This window comes from Microcaecilia unicolor, chromosome 1 (genome assembly GCF_901765095.1).
Source record: "Microcaecilia unicolor chromosome 1, aMicUni1.1, whole genome shotgun sequence".
NCBI lineage: Eukaryota > Metazoa > Chordata > Amphibia > Gymnophiona > Siphonopidae > Microcaecilia > Microcaecilia unicolor.
Genome location: NC_044031.1, coordinates 426,661,133 through 426,676,884, shown reverse-complemented (window position 1 = coordinate 426,676,884; position 15,752 = coordinate 426,661,133). Strand labels below are relative to the sequence as shown.

Below are 15,752 nucleotides of genomic sequence, written 5' to 3'. Positions count from 1 at the left end.
GACGGGGAAAGAATGCTGGCAAGACAATTGATTGGTTCAGATGGAACTCCGACACAACCTTCGGCAAGAACTTAGGGTGAGTGCGGAGGACTACTCTGTTATGATGAAATTTGGTGTAAGGGGCCTGGGCTACCAGGGCCTGAAGCTCACTGACTCTACGAGCTGAAGTAACCGCCACCAAGAAAATGACCTTCCAGGTCAAGTACTTCAGATGGCAGGAATTCAGTGGCTCAAAAGGAGGTTTCATCAGCTGGGTGAGAACGACATTGAGATCCCATGACACTGTAGGAGGCTTGACAGGGGGCTTTGACAAAAGCAAACCTCTCATGAAGCGAACAACTAAAGGCTGTCCTGAGATCGGCTTACCTTCCACACGGTAATGGTATGTACTGATCGCACTAAGGTGAACCCTTACAGAGTTGGTCTTGAGACCGGACTCAGACAAGTGCAGAAGGTATTCAAGCAGGGTCTGTGTAGGACAAGAGCGAGGATCTAGGGCCTTGCTGTCACACCAGACGGCAAACCTCCTCCATAGAAAGAAGTAACTCCTCTTAGTGGAATCTTTCCTGGAAGCAAGCAAGATGCGGGAGACACCCTCTGACAGACCCAAAGAGGCAAAGTCTACGCTCTCAACATCCAGGCCGTGAGAGCCAGGGACCGGAGGTTGGGATGCAGAAGCGCCCCTTCGTCCTGCGTGATGAGGGTCGGAAAACACTCCAATCTCCACGGTTCTTCGGAGGACAACTCCAGAAGAAGAGGGAACCAGATCTGACGCGGCCAAAAAGGAGCAATCAGAATCATGGTGCCTCGGTCTTGCTTGAGTTTCAACAAAGTCTTCCCCACCAGAGGTATGGGAGGATAAGCATACAGCAGGCCCTCCCCCCAATCCAGGAGGAAGGCATCCGATGCCAGTCTGCCGTGGGCCTGAAGCCTGGAACAGAACTGAGGGACTTTGTGGTTGGCTCGAGATGCGAAGAGGTCTACCAAGGGGGTGCCCCACACCTGGAAGATCTGCCGCACTACCCGGGAATTGAGCGACCACTCGTGAGGTTGCATAATCCTGCTCAACCTGTCGGCCAGACTGTTGTTTACGCCTGCCAGATATGTGGCTTGGAGCACCATGCCGTGATGGCGAGCCTAGAGCCACATGCTGACGGCTTCCTGACACAGGGGGCGAGATCCGGTGCCCCCCTGCTTGTTGACGTAGTACATGGCAACCTGGTTGTCTGTCTGAATTTGGATAATTTGGTGGGACAGCCGATCTCTGAAAGCCTTCAGAGCGTTCCAGATCGCTCGCAACTCCAGAAGATTGATCTGCAGATCGCGTTCCTGGAGGGACCAGCTTCCTTGGGTGTGAAGCCCATCGACATGAGCTCCCCATCCCAGGAGAGACGCATCCGTGGTCAGCACTTTTTGTGGCTGAGGAATTTGGAAAGGACGTCCCAGAGTCAAATTGGACCAAATCGTCCACCAATACAGGGATTTGAGAAAACTCGTGGACAGGTGGATCACGTCTTCTAGATCCCCAGCAGCCTGAAACCACTGGGAAGCTAGGGTCCATTGAGCAGATCTCATGTGAAGGCGGGCCATGGGAGTCACATGAACTGTGGAGGCCATGTGGCCCAGCAATCTCAACATCTGCCGAGCTGTGATCTGCTGCGACGCTCGCACCCGCGAGACGAGGGACAACAAGTTGTTGGCTCTCGCTTCTGGGAGATAGGCGCGAGCCATCCGAGAATCCAGCAGAGCTCCTATGAATTCGAGTTTCTGCACTGGGAGAAGATGGGACTTTGGATAATTTATCACAAACCCCAGTAGCTCCAGGAGGCGAATAGTCATCTGCATGGACTGCAGGGCTCCTGCCTCGGATGTGTTCTTCACCAGCCAATTGTCGAGATATGGGAACACGTGCACCCCCAGCCTGCGAAGTGCCGCTGCTACTACAGCCAAGCACTTTGTGAACACCCTGGGCGCAGAGGCGAGCCCAAAGGGTAGCACACAGTACTGGAAGTGACGTGTGCCCAGCTGAAATCGCAGATACTGCCTGTGAGCTGGCAGTATCGGGATGTGTGTGTAGGCATCCTTCAAGTCCAGAGAGCATAGCCAATCGTTTTCCTGAATCATGGGAAGAAGGGTGCCCAGGGAAAGCATCCTGAACTTTTCTTTGACCAGATATTTGTTCAGGGCCCTTAGGTCTAGGATGGGACGCATCCCCCCTGTTTTCTTTTCCACAAGGAAGTACCTGGAATAGAATCCCAGCCCTTCTTGCCCGGATGGCACGGGCTCGACCGCATTGGCGCTGAGAAGGGCGGAGAGTTCCTCTGCAAGTACCTGCTTGTGCTGGAAGCTGTAAGACTGAGCTCCCGGTGGACAATTTGGAGGTTTTGAGGCCAAATTGAGGGTGTATCCTTGCCGGACTATTTGGAGAACCCACTGATCGGAGGTTATGAGAGGCCACCTTTAGTGAAAAGCTTTCAACCTCCCTCCCACTGGCAGGTCGCCCGGCACTGACACTTGGATGTCGGCTATGCTCTGCTGGAGCCAGTCAAAAGCTCGTCCCTTGCTTTTGCTGGGGAGCCGAGGGGCCTTGCTGAGGCGCACGCTGCTGACGAGAGCGAGCGCGCTGGGGCTTAGCCTGGGCCGCAGGCTGTCGAGAAGGAGGATTGTACCTACGCTTACCAGAAGAGTAGGGAACAGTCTTCCTTCCCCCGAAAAATCTTCTACCTGTAGAGGTAGAGGCTGAAGGCTGCCGGCGGGAGAACTTGTCGAATGCGGTGTCCCGCTGGTGGAGCTGCTCTACCACCTGCTCGACTTTTTCTCCAAAAATGTTATCCGCACGGCAAGGCGAGTCCGCAATCCGCTGCTGGATTCTATTCTCCAGGTCAGAGGCACGCAGCCATGAGAGTCTGCGCATCACCACACCTTGAGCAGCGGCCCTGGACGCAACATCAAAGGTGTCATACACCCCTCTGGCCAGGAATTTTCTGCACGCCTTCAGCTGCCTGACCACCTCCTGAAATGGCTTGGCTTGCTCAGGGGGGAGCGCATCCACCAAGCCCGCCAACTGCCGCACATTGTTCTGCATGTGTATGCTCGTGTAGAGCTGGTAAGACTGAATTTTGGCCACGAGCATAGAAGAATGGTAGGCCTTCCTCCCAAAGGAGTCCAAGGTTCTAGAGTCCTTGCCCGGGGGCGCCGAAGCATGCTCCCTAGAACTCTTGGCCTTCTTTAGGGCCAAATCCACAACTCCAGAGTCGTGAGGCAACTGAGTGCGCATCAGCTCTGGGTCCCCATGGATCCGGTACTGGGACTCGATCTTCTTGGGAATGTGGGGATTAGTTAGAGGCTTGGTCCAGTTCGCCAGCAATGTCTTTTTTAGGACATGATGCATGGGTACTGTGGACGCTTCCTTAGGTGGAGAAGGATAGTCCAGGAGCTCAAACATTTCAGCCCTGGGCTCGTCCTCCACAAACACCGGGAAGGGGATGGCCGTAGACATCTCCCGGACAAAGGAAGCGAAAGACAGACTCTCGGGAGGAGAAAGCTGTCTTTCAGGAGAGGGAGTGGGATCAGAAGGAAGACCCTCAGACTCCTCGTCAGAGAAATATCTGATGTCTCCTTCGTCTTCCCACGAGGCCTCACCCTCGGTGTCAGACACAAGTTCACGAACCTGTGTCTGCAACCGTGCCCGGCTCGACTCCGTGGAACCACGTCCACGGTGGGGGCGTCGAGAGGTAGACTCCCTCGCCCACACCGGCGAAGCTCCCTCCGCCGACGTAGTCGGGGAGCCTTCCTGGGAGGCGGCTGCAGTCGGTACCGCACGTGGCACCGACGCCGGAGACCTCACCCGGGCGATGGACCAGCCGGCGCCACGCTCGACGGTACCGGTGGTGCAAGCACCCCCGGTACCGGAGGGGTAGGGCGCAACAGCTCTCCCAGGATCTCTGGGAGAACGGCCCGGAGGCTCTCATTCAGAGCGGCTGCAGAAAAAGGCATGGAGGTTGATGCAGGCGTCGATGTCAGAGTCTGTTCCGGGCGTGGAGGCTGTTCCGGGCTGTCCAGAGTGGAGCGCATCGACACCTCTTGGACAGAGGGTGAGCAGTCCTCTCGGTGCCGATGCCTGCTGGGTGCCGACTCCCTCGGCGACCCAGAGCTCTCGGTGCCGACACGGGAAGGGGACCGGTGTCGATGCTTCTTCGACTTCTTGCGAAGCATGTCACCGGAGCTTCCCGGCACCGACGAGGAGGACGTAGAATCCAGCCGTCTCTTCCTCGGGGCCGAGGCCGAAGAGGGTCGGTCTCGGGGGGGCTGTACCGCAGGAGCCCTCAGGGTAGGGGGAGACCCACCTGAAGGCTCACCGCCACCAGCAGGGGAATGGACAGCCCTCACCTGCACTCCAGACGAAGCACCACCGTCCGACGACATCAGCAGACGAGGTCCCGGTACCACCGACGTCGATACAGTCGTCCGATGTCTCAGCGCCGATGCAGAGGGCCGATGCCTCGATGCACTCGATGCACTGGCAGCCGAGGAAGAAGGTCTGGACGCTGAAGACGTCGATACACTCGATACCCCCCGTGCCGATGCCGACGAAGAGCCCGAGAACAAAATGTTCCACTGGGCTAACCTCGCTACCTGTGTCCGCTTTTGTAAAAGGGAACACAGACTACAGGCGTGAGGGCGGTGCCCAGCCCCCAGACACTGAAGACACGACGCGTGTCTGTCAGTGAGCGAGATTACTCGGGCGCACTGGGTGCACTTCTTGAAGCCGCTGGAAGGCTTCGATGTCATGGGCGGAAAAATCACACCGGCGAGATCAAAACTCGAAATGACGAAAATTGGCACCACAAAAATAGAGAGAAGAAAATTTTGACCAAGGCCTAACTGAGGCCTACCCCGACGACGAAAGAAAACTTACCGGGGCGAAAAGCTCGAAATACGGGAAGGAAAAAACCAAACAGGCTATTCCCGAACACTTTTTTAAACTTTTTGAGAAGAAACGAGTCGAAAACGACGCGCAAGGTCAACTTTCCGGGGCACGAACGGCGAAACACGACCGTACCGAGCGTGGACAAAAGAAGACTGGCCGGCACGAGCCGGTTCGGGCGGGAAGACGGCCGCGCATGCGCGGTGCGCATCGGCGCGCGAGGGCTAGCAAAGGCTTTTGCTAGTGAAGATTCCGATTGGAGGGGCTGCCGTGGACGTCACCCATCAGTGAGAACAAGCAGCCTGCTTGTCCTCGGAGAATAAAGCTATAGGTCAATAACTAGCACATTTTGATGCATCTTTATATAGTTTTGGGAGGACTGCTACATTTGTTTTGTACATGGATAACGGAAGAGATCTACCATTCAAGGCCTCATTAAATAATTTAGCCAAAAACCTGAGACTTTTGGTTGAACAACTCTGTATACTTCCCCCCAAGAACCTGCCTTCCCTTGGGCAATTCTTGGTCACTCTTTGTACCCTGATTTCTCTCTCTTCCCCTTCTCCATCCTTTGGATCCTGGGGAGATTCACTGATTGTATATATTGCTGCGTGGCAGCTTTTGTATCCTTTAATTCTAATGTGTATAATTGTTCATAAAAGACCTAAACTATCAAACAATGTCCTGGGTAGAAGTATTACTTTTCATCAATTATTTGCTTACCTACCAGGCACTTCATTGTTGCCTTATCTGCCATGCTAGCAGCTTACGTACTCTGTTGCCATGTTTGGTCTTTCTTAGTAGGTATCCAATCTGGGTTTATTCCAACAAATCTAATTTATGCTTCACTTCTATTAATTGTCTATAACTGTCCTCCCTACCTGATCCAGTTCATGTTACCTCTGCAGGAAAGTAATCTGCTCAAGTAACTCCTGCCTATTCTTGTCTTCATTTTTGGCACTAGCCACTTCCTGAATCAGTATCACTTTCAAGAAGGTCTTGCCCACATCCCACACCATTCTGACATCCACCTCCACCGTGTCATTCATTTCTTGATATTTGTTCCATGTAGTTACCAGTTGCATCTGCACCGCAACCATAGCATGATCCGCTATTTCAACTGGGTGTCATCTGAACATTCCCCCCCCCCCCCCCCCCACCACCATAAGGTGGTCTTTTCTGTTAAAATTCAGTAGACTAGAGTTATTTTTCACAAACCAATATGTATATTCTGTACTTCTGGGGTTAAAAGCCCACCACACATCTTCTGAGGAAAATAATTCTCTGAGAGAATGATATGATTACTGCAATTAGTTGTGAGATATTTGAGTGGTCATGGGAACAAACAACATTTCTGTAGAGTATAATGAAGTATATACGAGTTTTTTTTCCCTGTAGCAGACTTTTGATGCATATTCTATATGGTTTATAGGTAAATTGGTGATACACCTTATTAGTGTACCATCCAATCTTGGCCATGTTTACTATAGGGTGCCTAATCCTTGTCTTAAGTTACTAATGAATGTATGTTTTGTATATTTTGACATATTTTAGGGAAAGACAAAGAAGATACCTGAATCATTCAAATATTTCAGCTTCCTAAATCTACTCATACTTCTTTCTTTTACTAGATTTCTTTGCTTTCTTTAAGCCTTTGCTTTCCATTTCTGTATTCTTGTGCTGTGTTCTCTCTATATTCACAAGTTTAAATCTCTTCTAACCATCTTCACGCCTTTCAGTATCCAACAATATCCAAGGCAAATTCCTCCTATTCGATGCTTTACACTTAAGTACCACCACACGGGACCACAGGACCACCCCGGAGCAGCTTACAACATATAAAAGAATATATAGTTACAATAAATTAAAATACAGCATATTAAAATAGAATTCATCAGAATACATTAGATGCAAATCATTAAAACATTTCCAAACAGCTCACACAAGAGCAAAAATAACACACAATTAAGGCCTTAACATCCATCTAGAACTAACGATACTTTTTCTAAGAACAGTCTCAGTTGATTTACAAAGTTTAACATAAAAACTGCAACAAAACCTAAACAAGGTTAAAATAATTACCATCCATAACCCCTTCCCAATACCTCTTATACTCTATGCTTGATCACTACACTTCGCTCAGGGCAAGCCTGTACTTCTGGAAACAATTCCACCTATAAATCATTTGCCAGCTCTTTCCTCTCAGTTTCCTAATATGCACTTTTAATTAACACTGGGTCAGTCTAACCAGTCCACTGCATCATTTCTACTTTAAACTGCATTTTACCTGGTGTTAGATACTATGAAACAAGGTTCTCAGGTAACTTAATAATCCTTTAGCCAGCAATCAATTTTGTCCCACACTAGGTCAAACTACATGAACATCATTCAACAGTGTGGGATTAAATCAGCTCACCTCTTTATCCATACTTTCTAAGTCCTCTTTACACATTGTGTACAGCGGCATTGTTTCAGACATACTTGGCTGGCGTTTCCTTTTGGATGGGCCAGGCTGCACCTCATCTTCACCTGCTGCCATCTCTTCATCAAATATTAGCTCTTCATGTGGCTGAACAACTCTGCAAAATTACACAGGTTCCAAACAGAAACAATCAATTTAAACCACACCTTTCTATAAACGGCTCTTTAGATACACGTCTGACAACTTAATTCTAGAGCTCCTGTTAAACAAATCTAATAGACCTCATCACTGACCTAGCTCCACTCAGAAAAGCAATATGCTCTCTTCTAACTCTGCAAATTCCTTTACAGAGGTCTCAATCGAGTGGCATACTACATTTAACCTCCATCTCAACTATACAACTTCATTTAAAAACAAAGATAAGAGCAGCTTCAGTTGGGAGTGCTGTAAACTGCCATGTGGAAGATCCTTGGTTTGATCCTAAGGTGAGTCTTCTGCTCTCTGCGATGGTTGGGGATACTGCAAAAGAAGCATTTAAGGGGAAATGGAGTGAGGAGATGATGCACTGCTTAAGAGTGACACCTAGGGGTCACATTCAGGGCTCATGATTGAAAAATTCTAAAAGGACACTGGTACATGATACTCAGTTCAGGACAGTCACTACAATAACTGGGTGAGATATGTTGGGAACAGGAGATAAGAGAAGAAAAGAGAAGGCTTATATCACCACATTAAGCAAAACAAGTATGAGCCAAAGAAACGACAATTATTTCTTAAATGCATGAAAGGAAATTTTAAAATATGACTACATTACCACATTTAAAATTACTTCTCTTTATGGGAGCTTAAGTAAAAAAAAAAATAAGATGACTATTGACATAATAAAGTTTTAATTTATGCAAAAATATATATGCTATATAATATACAACTAATGATACAGACATTTTATATCTATTGGAAGTGGGCAGCACGATAAATTTTAATCGTGGGATTAAACAATTTAATCGTATGATTAATTGTGATTAATCATAACAAGCTCCCTCACTGCAGCTTCTTGTGACTCTGGGCAAGTCACTTAACCCTCCATTGCCCCAGGTACAAGTATTTGTACATACTATGTAAACCACTTTGAATGTAGTTCTAAAAACCACAGAAAGGCAGTGTATCAAGTCCAATTCCCTTTCCCAGCATCTATCATTCCCTCCTCTCCACTCCAATTCCAAGATCTTTCTTCCCTTTCTGAATCTTGTTTTCCAGCATCTCTCCTCCCTCTTCCCCCTATTCAAATATCTCTCCCTCTCTCCTGTCTCCTATTGTCCACCCTCTCCCTCGAGTCCCACATATCTCCCCGATTCCAACTTCTCTCTTTCCATCCTCCCCTCCCCCTCCCACAAATCTGCTAGAGATTGCAAGGTAGTGGCAGCGATTCACATTCTCTGTCTGCCACTGGCCCCGGAGTCTCCTCTCTACAGTGTCCCACCCTGTCTTTCCTCGGGCAAAGGACGCAGTAGAGAGGAGACTCCAGGGCCGGTGGCGGAAAGAGAATGTGGATCGCTGCCACTGCCTGGCAATCTCTAGCTGGCAAATTGTTGACGCTGGGGGTGTTAACTTTACTAGCATTAAAAATTTAAAGCATTGTGTTCATAACACGTTAAGGTGCAGATCATCAAAAGCCCTGCGCTGTTTCTTACAGCACTCTATAAATAAGCGCTAGAACAGCGCAGAGCTTTACCGCTCCAATGATTAGAGATAATAGCATGCAAGTTTAAGCATGCTATTATCTCTGATCATAGGGTAAAAGCATGGGAGGATTGTGCCTGAATCCTCCCACCCTTGTTTGACAGGTCCGTGCTGTCAAAAGCCCAGATCTGTGAAATACAGGGGCTGGAGGTCCATGAGACCCCCCTTAAATGCAAGGCCCTGGTGGCCTAGTGCCCACACAAACCCCCCACCCCAAGCCCGCGACATGGGGGCTGGAGGTCCGGCAGACCTCCAGTCCCCCCAACACAAGTTTTTTTGGGGGGAGGGGGGAGGCTGGAGATCTGGTGGATCTCCAGCCCCCCTAATCCCCTCACACTCCCAAGAAAAGCCCAAGTGGCCCAGTGGGCCGTAAACACAAGCCCCTCAACCTGTAGTGGCCTCCTTCCCTGCCTCCCCTGTACCTGAACGGAAGAGGAAGAAGTAGTACACTCCCTCCTCTTTCAGCGCCACCTAGAAAATGGTCATTTTCAAGCCGGCACAGAAAGAGAAGAGAGTGTACTACTCCTTCCAATGCCATACAGGTAACAGGGGAGGCAGGGAAGGGGGCTGCTAGACCACCAAGTTGGGGTGCTTGTGTTTGCAACCCACTGGGTCACCAGGGCATTTTTTGAGGTGTGAGTGGGATGGAGATCAACCGGATTTCTAGCCCTCTGTGAACTTGTGTTGGGGTGGGGGTTGTGGGGACTGGAGGTCTGCTTTGGGGGGGGGGGGGGGGTGTTCCCACTTTGGGGGGGGGGGGGGGGGGATGGCAGGCCTGCTAGCATGCAAATGCATGCTAGACAGAGCTCACCATTCCTACCCTATGTTCTGCAAACCCTAACGCCAGCTCTAAGCTGGTATAGGGTTTGGCGCGCTGCCCACTGATCATTGAGGAGGAATAATAAAATACCTGTTTAACGTGCATTTGAATGCTACTTCCAATCAGAGCCTGCAAGCATGTTTTATGTGCTTGGGGGCTATGATCATGGGGCAGTAGCAAACGCAGACACTAATATAGCGCTAATAGCCTCTAGTGCCTGTGTTTGCTTCTGATCATCGGCCTGTAAAACAAATATCTGATTCACTCACAGAAATGGAGTGGAGGAGTAGCCAATAGTTATTTCAGTAGCCTTAGAATCAGAGGACCTGAGTTCGATTCTCACTGCAGTTCCTTGTGACTCTGGACAAATCACTTAACTCTCCACTGCCCTGGGTACAAAATAAGTACCTATATATATGTACACTGCTTTGATTGTAACCACAGAAATGTGCTATACTATGCTATGTAGTTCTTATAGACTGCTAAGCTCCAATTCATATTCTAAGCGGGGTATAATAAGAACAACCCTGTAGTCCAGAGGAATTAGAATGAATTTACACATAATAACCTAAGACATAAATCGGTACACATGTATTACTTCTCATCCGTAAAGAGATGAGTTTGCAAAAACTTTTGAAACAATGCATATGACTGGGTTGATCTATTACACTAAGGTAAACTATTCCTGATTTTTACACCTCGATATAAGAAAGAAGATTCCAAATACAATTTGTTATGCATTTTCCAAACGGATGGATAATTAAGTTTTAAATATCGTTCTGTCCTAGCTGTATAGAAAGAGGTGGAACATTCTAGATAATTAACCAATTATTTCGAGCTATCTCTGTAAAGTGCTACTACTACTACAAATCATTTCTACAAGCTATCTTATTTGATTTGTGCGTTTACCCTAAGCCAATGGAAATTATGCAATCATGGTGTAGCCTTATTTACCTAGTCCAAATATTAATCCTGCTGCTGTATTTTGTAAAAATTCCATTTTCTTAATTAATTTACATCAGAGACCACCATACAAGCAATCACAATAATCTAAATATGGCAAAAGGACAGTCTGTGCCACACTTCTGCAACTATGTGGATGTAACATTGATCTTATAGCCCTTATCTAAGATGAAAAAAAAATCTTCATAAGAGCTTTTAACTGTAATTCAAAGGTCAGACTTGAATCAACCAACATTACAAAAATTTTGACATGATTGTCTATCTGCAGGTCCTCTCCCAAATGAAGCACAAAATATTTTTTGGGTAGTAGATCATAAGGAGCAAACCAGACTTAGTCTTTGATTTATTCAATTTTAAATTTTCATTAGCCCAATTCTCTGTCCTAAAAACATTCTCCTCCAAGAATCCTACTGTACCATCAAATCTTTCTAAAGCAATACATACCAAAAAATATCAGCAGCACATGGGAAGACTGAACTGAAACCAAACTCCAATAACAAAATACCCATCTTTTTCAAATAAAGATTAAACAGAGATGGTGAAAGCGGGGAGCCTATCGCACCCTGTAACTTGCCCTCCACTCCAAAGATAAAATAACACTCTTCTTAACTCTATAAATTCTTTTTTTGTAAAAACTCTCCAAACCAATTCAAAACCTGCCCATTCATACCAAGCTTACTCAACCTAACAGCTGCTCATGATTTACTGCCTCAAAGGCAGCTGAAATATCGAACTACAGTAAAATCCTTTGCAGCCCTTTGCCTAAGGGTGTCCTAATCTCTGTAATCTCTGTGATATATAGTTGCCTTAATCCATGCTGGGAGTCATATAGTAGATTAAATTTAAGTTCGGCATTCACTACAAATTACAAGAGTTTAGCAAGCGAAAAATGTTTGCTACTGGTCTGTAAGTGGTATATCAAATCCCATCTCCCTTACGCCACTAATTCAAATAAAGAACTTAAGAAAGATCCTTGCAGTCAAACCTCAACAGTGTATTACCAACTTGAATATGTATCACATCAAAAACTGTCTGTAATACAGAGCTTAGTAGAATATCTGAAAGTTCTCATGAGGCTTCTCTATGAGTCAATGCCTAATAAAGATGTGACTATATACAGGCCAGAGATATTATGTGCTTCAAGATCTTCTGAACACACAACTGAGACAAAAGGATAAATGCTTGCAATGGACTACATACATTTCTTAGGTAACACATTTGTGAATAAAGCACATAAACCTTCTGAAACAGTACATCTGAAATTAAAAAATAAATTCTGAAGAAATTGGTACAATTTGACCTACAACTGTATACCATCTTTATTGTTGTATCTCAGATTATTGATATAATTATTATATTAGTATTATTTGATATAGAGAGGATAGAAGTGGTAACAGAGTCATTACACAGGTAAACAGATGCAAAGTAAAATTGCTTACCCATGACAGGCATTCTCTGCAACAGAAGGTGGCACATGGACAGAACAGCTCTTCCAGAGTTCAGAATGTAAGTTTCTCAACATTCACAGCCCTTTGTGTGTGCACTAGTGTCTTCAGCCCTTGCACTTGTTATAGTTCAAGTAGTCTAATTATCAGGGAAGTGGGAGGGATTGTGTGCCTCTATGAAGAAACACCTATCACAAACAAGCAACTCTGCTGTCCTCATTGACAAGCAGGGCTGAGGAGCAACCCAGTTAGATAATGTGAGGGCAGAATGGATTACAAAAAAATGAACAGATGGCTCAGTACTACTTGACTGAAAGCACCAACTCTGATTGAAGTAGCTTGATGTGAAGAACTGTGGACCAAGGAAATGCTTTGCATTTACTTTACAGCAAATATACTTAAAAGAGGTATGTATGGAAACAGCAGAGGTTCTTCAACCATCACCAACCCTATTAGTCAAAAGGCAAGTCTGTTCATAACAAATGCTACTCACTTACCTAATGCACACTTTACCAATGGAGTTTCAAGTCTGCTGGGGTCTAAGGAGACAACAGGTGCATACATTTCCTGCTATGTTGTGTCCTTTGAAAGTAGTAGGTAAAAACCTGCTTTCAGTCATGAGGGTGGAGGAACTTCTCACCCCAATTCTTGTGTGGTTTAGGATGAAATGTTGGGAAGTACTCTCTGAATTCAGATGAAAAGGTGTTGACAACCTCTTGCAAGAATTTAGGAATAGGACTCTTCGCTAAGACTTCCTTTTTATGATAAAACTGATTGTAAGATTCATTAGTAAACAAGGGTTGAACTCACTAATTCTTCTAGGTGAAGAAATTACCAGAAAAAAGTACTTTCCAGGTTAGAATCCTAGGGCCCTGTTTAATAAGCCGTGCTGTAGGCGTGCTAATGTTTTAGCATGAGCTAACAATACTACTACAAATCATTTCTACAGCGCTACCAGTCAATAGACACCCCCATTATATTCCTATGGGTGTCTCTAGCATTAGCGTGTGCTAATTTTTACCATGTGCTAAAAAGTTTGTGTGCCTACAGCACTGCTTAGTAAACAGGGCCCCTAGTCTATTAAAAAAATTAATAAATAAAAAATATTTTGGCTATGGCAGTTATATCAGATAGAAGGACAACATTCAGGTCAAATGGACCAGGTGGTTTCTGTAATAGTGGTTTGATATGAAGAACTTTCATGAATCTTGAAAACAATAGGAAACTGTGATTGGAACTTCGGGTATCAGGATTTGATAGGCTGAAAGTAAACTAAGATGATACTTAATAGAGGAGGTTCTGTAGACCAAATGGATCAAGATGGTAAAGGTATACAGTATGATATTTGGAGCACACAAAAAGGAGTTTTACTCATTAGTAACAAGCACCCGTTACAGAATCTTTCCCATTTAAAAGCGTAAGATGTCTCATAGAATATTTCCTTGCTGCCACCAAGGTGTTTTGAATTTGTGGTGGCAGGCTAAAGGATGCAAATAGGCACAGCTCAATTTACACACAGTGTGTGGCAGAGACTTAATGATGGAATGTATAAAGATGCTCTCATTCTGCATTAAGGAAAGAAAGATTCAAAGCCCCATAGAGCAGTACAAACCAGTTCTGATGAAACCAGTACCTGATTCATGCTCTATTAATCTCATGCCTGGATTATTGCGATTCTGTATATGTATGCATCTCTGGTCAATAAATTCAACATCTCCAAACACTACAAAACACAGTAACTTGGCTGCTTTGTCATACCTGTAGATACAACCGCCTTACTCCTCTGTTTCTTAGCCTCCATTGGATGTCAGTTCATTATTTTATTATTGTGTACAATTTAAAATCCTCTGTTTGACTAACAAAGCATACCATTTGGGTTCACCATCCTTACCTTGCCTCCTTGACATTACTCTATACATAACCTCATACTCTACACAACCTTTAGATTCTCACCATTTAATCATCCTGAATCCCAAACAAGCCCATTTTGAATCTACCAGACATTCAACTTTTTTTTTTTTAAGCCCCTAAGCTCTGGAATGATCTTCCTGGTGATAGTCGATCAGAGCAACGTTTCCAGAAATTCAAATGACCCCTTAAGACTCATTTTTCTGCAAAGATTTCGGAAACTCATTTGAGAAGTCTAGGGTATGACCTTAGCCCAAGATCACATGACAGTTGACAGAGTGGTTGTTCTTACCTTTCATGTTTGACTGATCCCTCCTTTTTAACAATGGCATTCCTTTCTCTGTTTTAAATTGTTATTTTAACTAATTTGTTAACCGCCTTGTTCCATTTGTCAGATAAGGAAGTATATCAAGTCGCAAATAATCAAACAATGCTACAAGAAATCACCATGCAGGGCCTTTGCTATCATTTGGAGAGGTAGGTAAGTATAATGCAGTGTTTTTCTTATGCATAAGTTCATAGCTATCCTGAAAAATAGACTGGTTGAGTGTGCCCCAAGAACTGGGGTGATAAACACTGGTAAAATTTTTCTTTAAGTTCAAATATCTTTATTCAACTTTAACAACATTTTTCAACACAGAACAGTATAACTACCAAGAATTGTGACAGTCATTCATGTGGCATATCACATCTCAGACATTAAATTATCCAACAATTCCCACTTGTGACAGTTATTCTCACTCATGACTTTAAAATCATCTACCTCCTTTTCATACTTATACAGGCAGGAAATGTTTCACCAATGAACCTCAGATAACAAAAAGTATTCTTCCAGCTGCTTTTTACATAGGCCTTTAGTCCACTTTAGCTCAAAACTGATCTGGTCTGCAGTTGTTTCTCAGTAGTATTCTCCTTCTCCCTTTCCTAATCCTTCTCTTATGTGTACTGATCACTCTTAGCCTCCCCCTTTAGTTATCCTCTCTTGCTGCAATTATTCACTATCAGTTGGAATGAGTGCTCTTTCGGCTGTAACTGGTACATTTTCCTATTATTGTAGTTCCTTTCTGTTTCCTCTTGTATTGTTTTTGGATTAATGTACACTGTCTAGATCTGCAAGTTAGTCACGGTGGTACAGCAAATTTTAATAAACTATAAACTCGTGTCATTGCCAGCAGAAAACTAAAAAAACCAATTGTGATCTTTGCAGACCCATGGATTTCCAGATCAAAATCCAATAACTGAGACCCTCTGTGACGTGGAGGGGCATTTTTGATATGACGTCTAAGTTTAACTTTGGACGTTTTACAAAAAACGTCTAAAATATGAATAGAAGAGAAGGTCATTTTATAAAAAAAAGTCTCTTTTTTTTTGTAAATACTGTTTTCAACAAGGTTTTGTGATTTGGACATTTTGTTTTTTGTTCCATTTTCTAAAAAAAAAAGAGTCCAAGTGCAAAATGCACAAAATCAAGCCATTGGGATATAGGAGGAACCAGCATTTTTAGTAGACTGGTCCCCCAGACATCCC

General features: G+C 45.1%; 1 protein-coding gene across 3 annotated transcripts in view; it reads right to left on the bottom strand.

The window, feature by feature from the left end:
• The window catches only part of CTDP1 (CTD phosphatase subunit 1), a 360,755-nt gene that overhangs the window by 63,936 nt on the left and 281,067 nt on the right, over window positions 1-15,752 (bottom strand). For all 3 annotated transcript variants that reach the window (XM_030211931.1, XM_030211947.1, XM_030211939.1), the window contains exon 11: window positions 7,344-7,506. In XM_030211931.1, coding sequence (XP_030067791.1) covers window positions 7,344-7,506 — 163 coding nt within the window. The remainder of the gene's footprint in view (window positions 1-7,343; window positions 7,507-15,752) is intronic.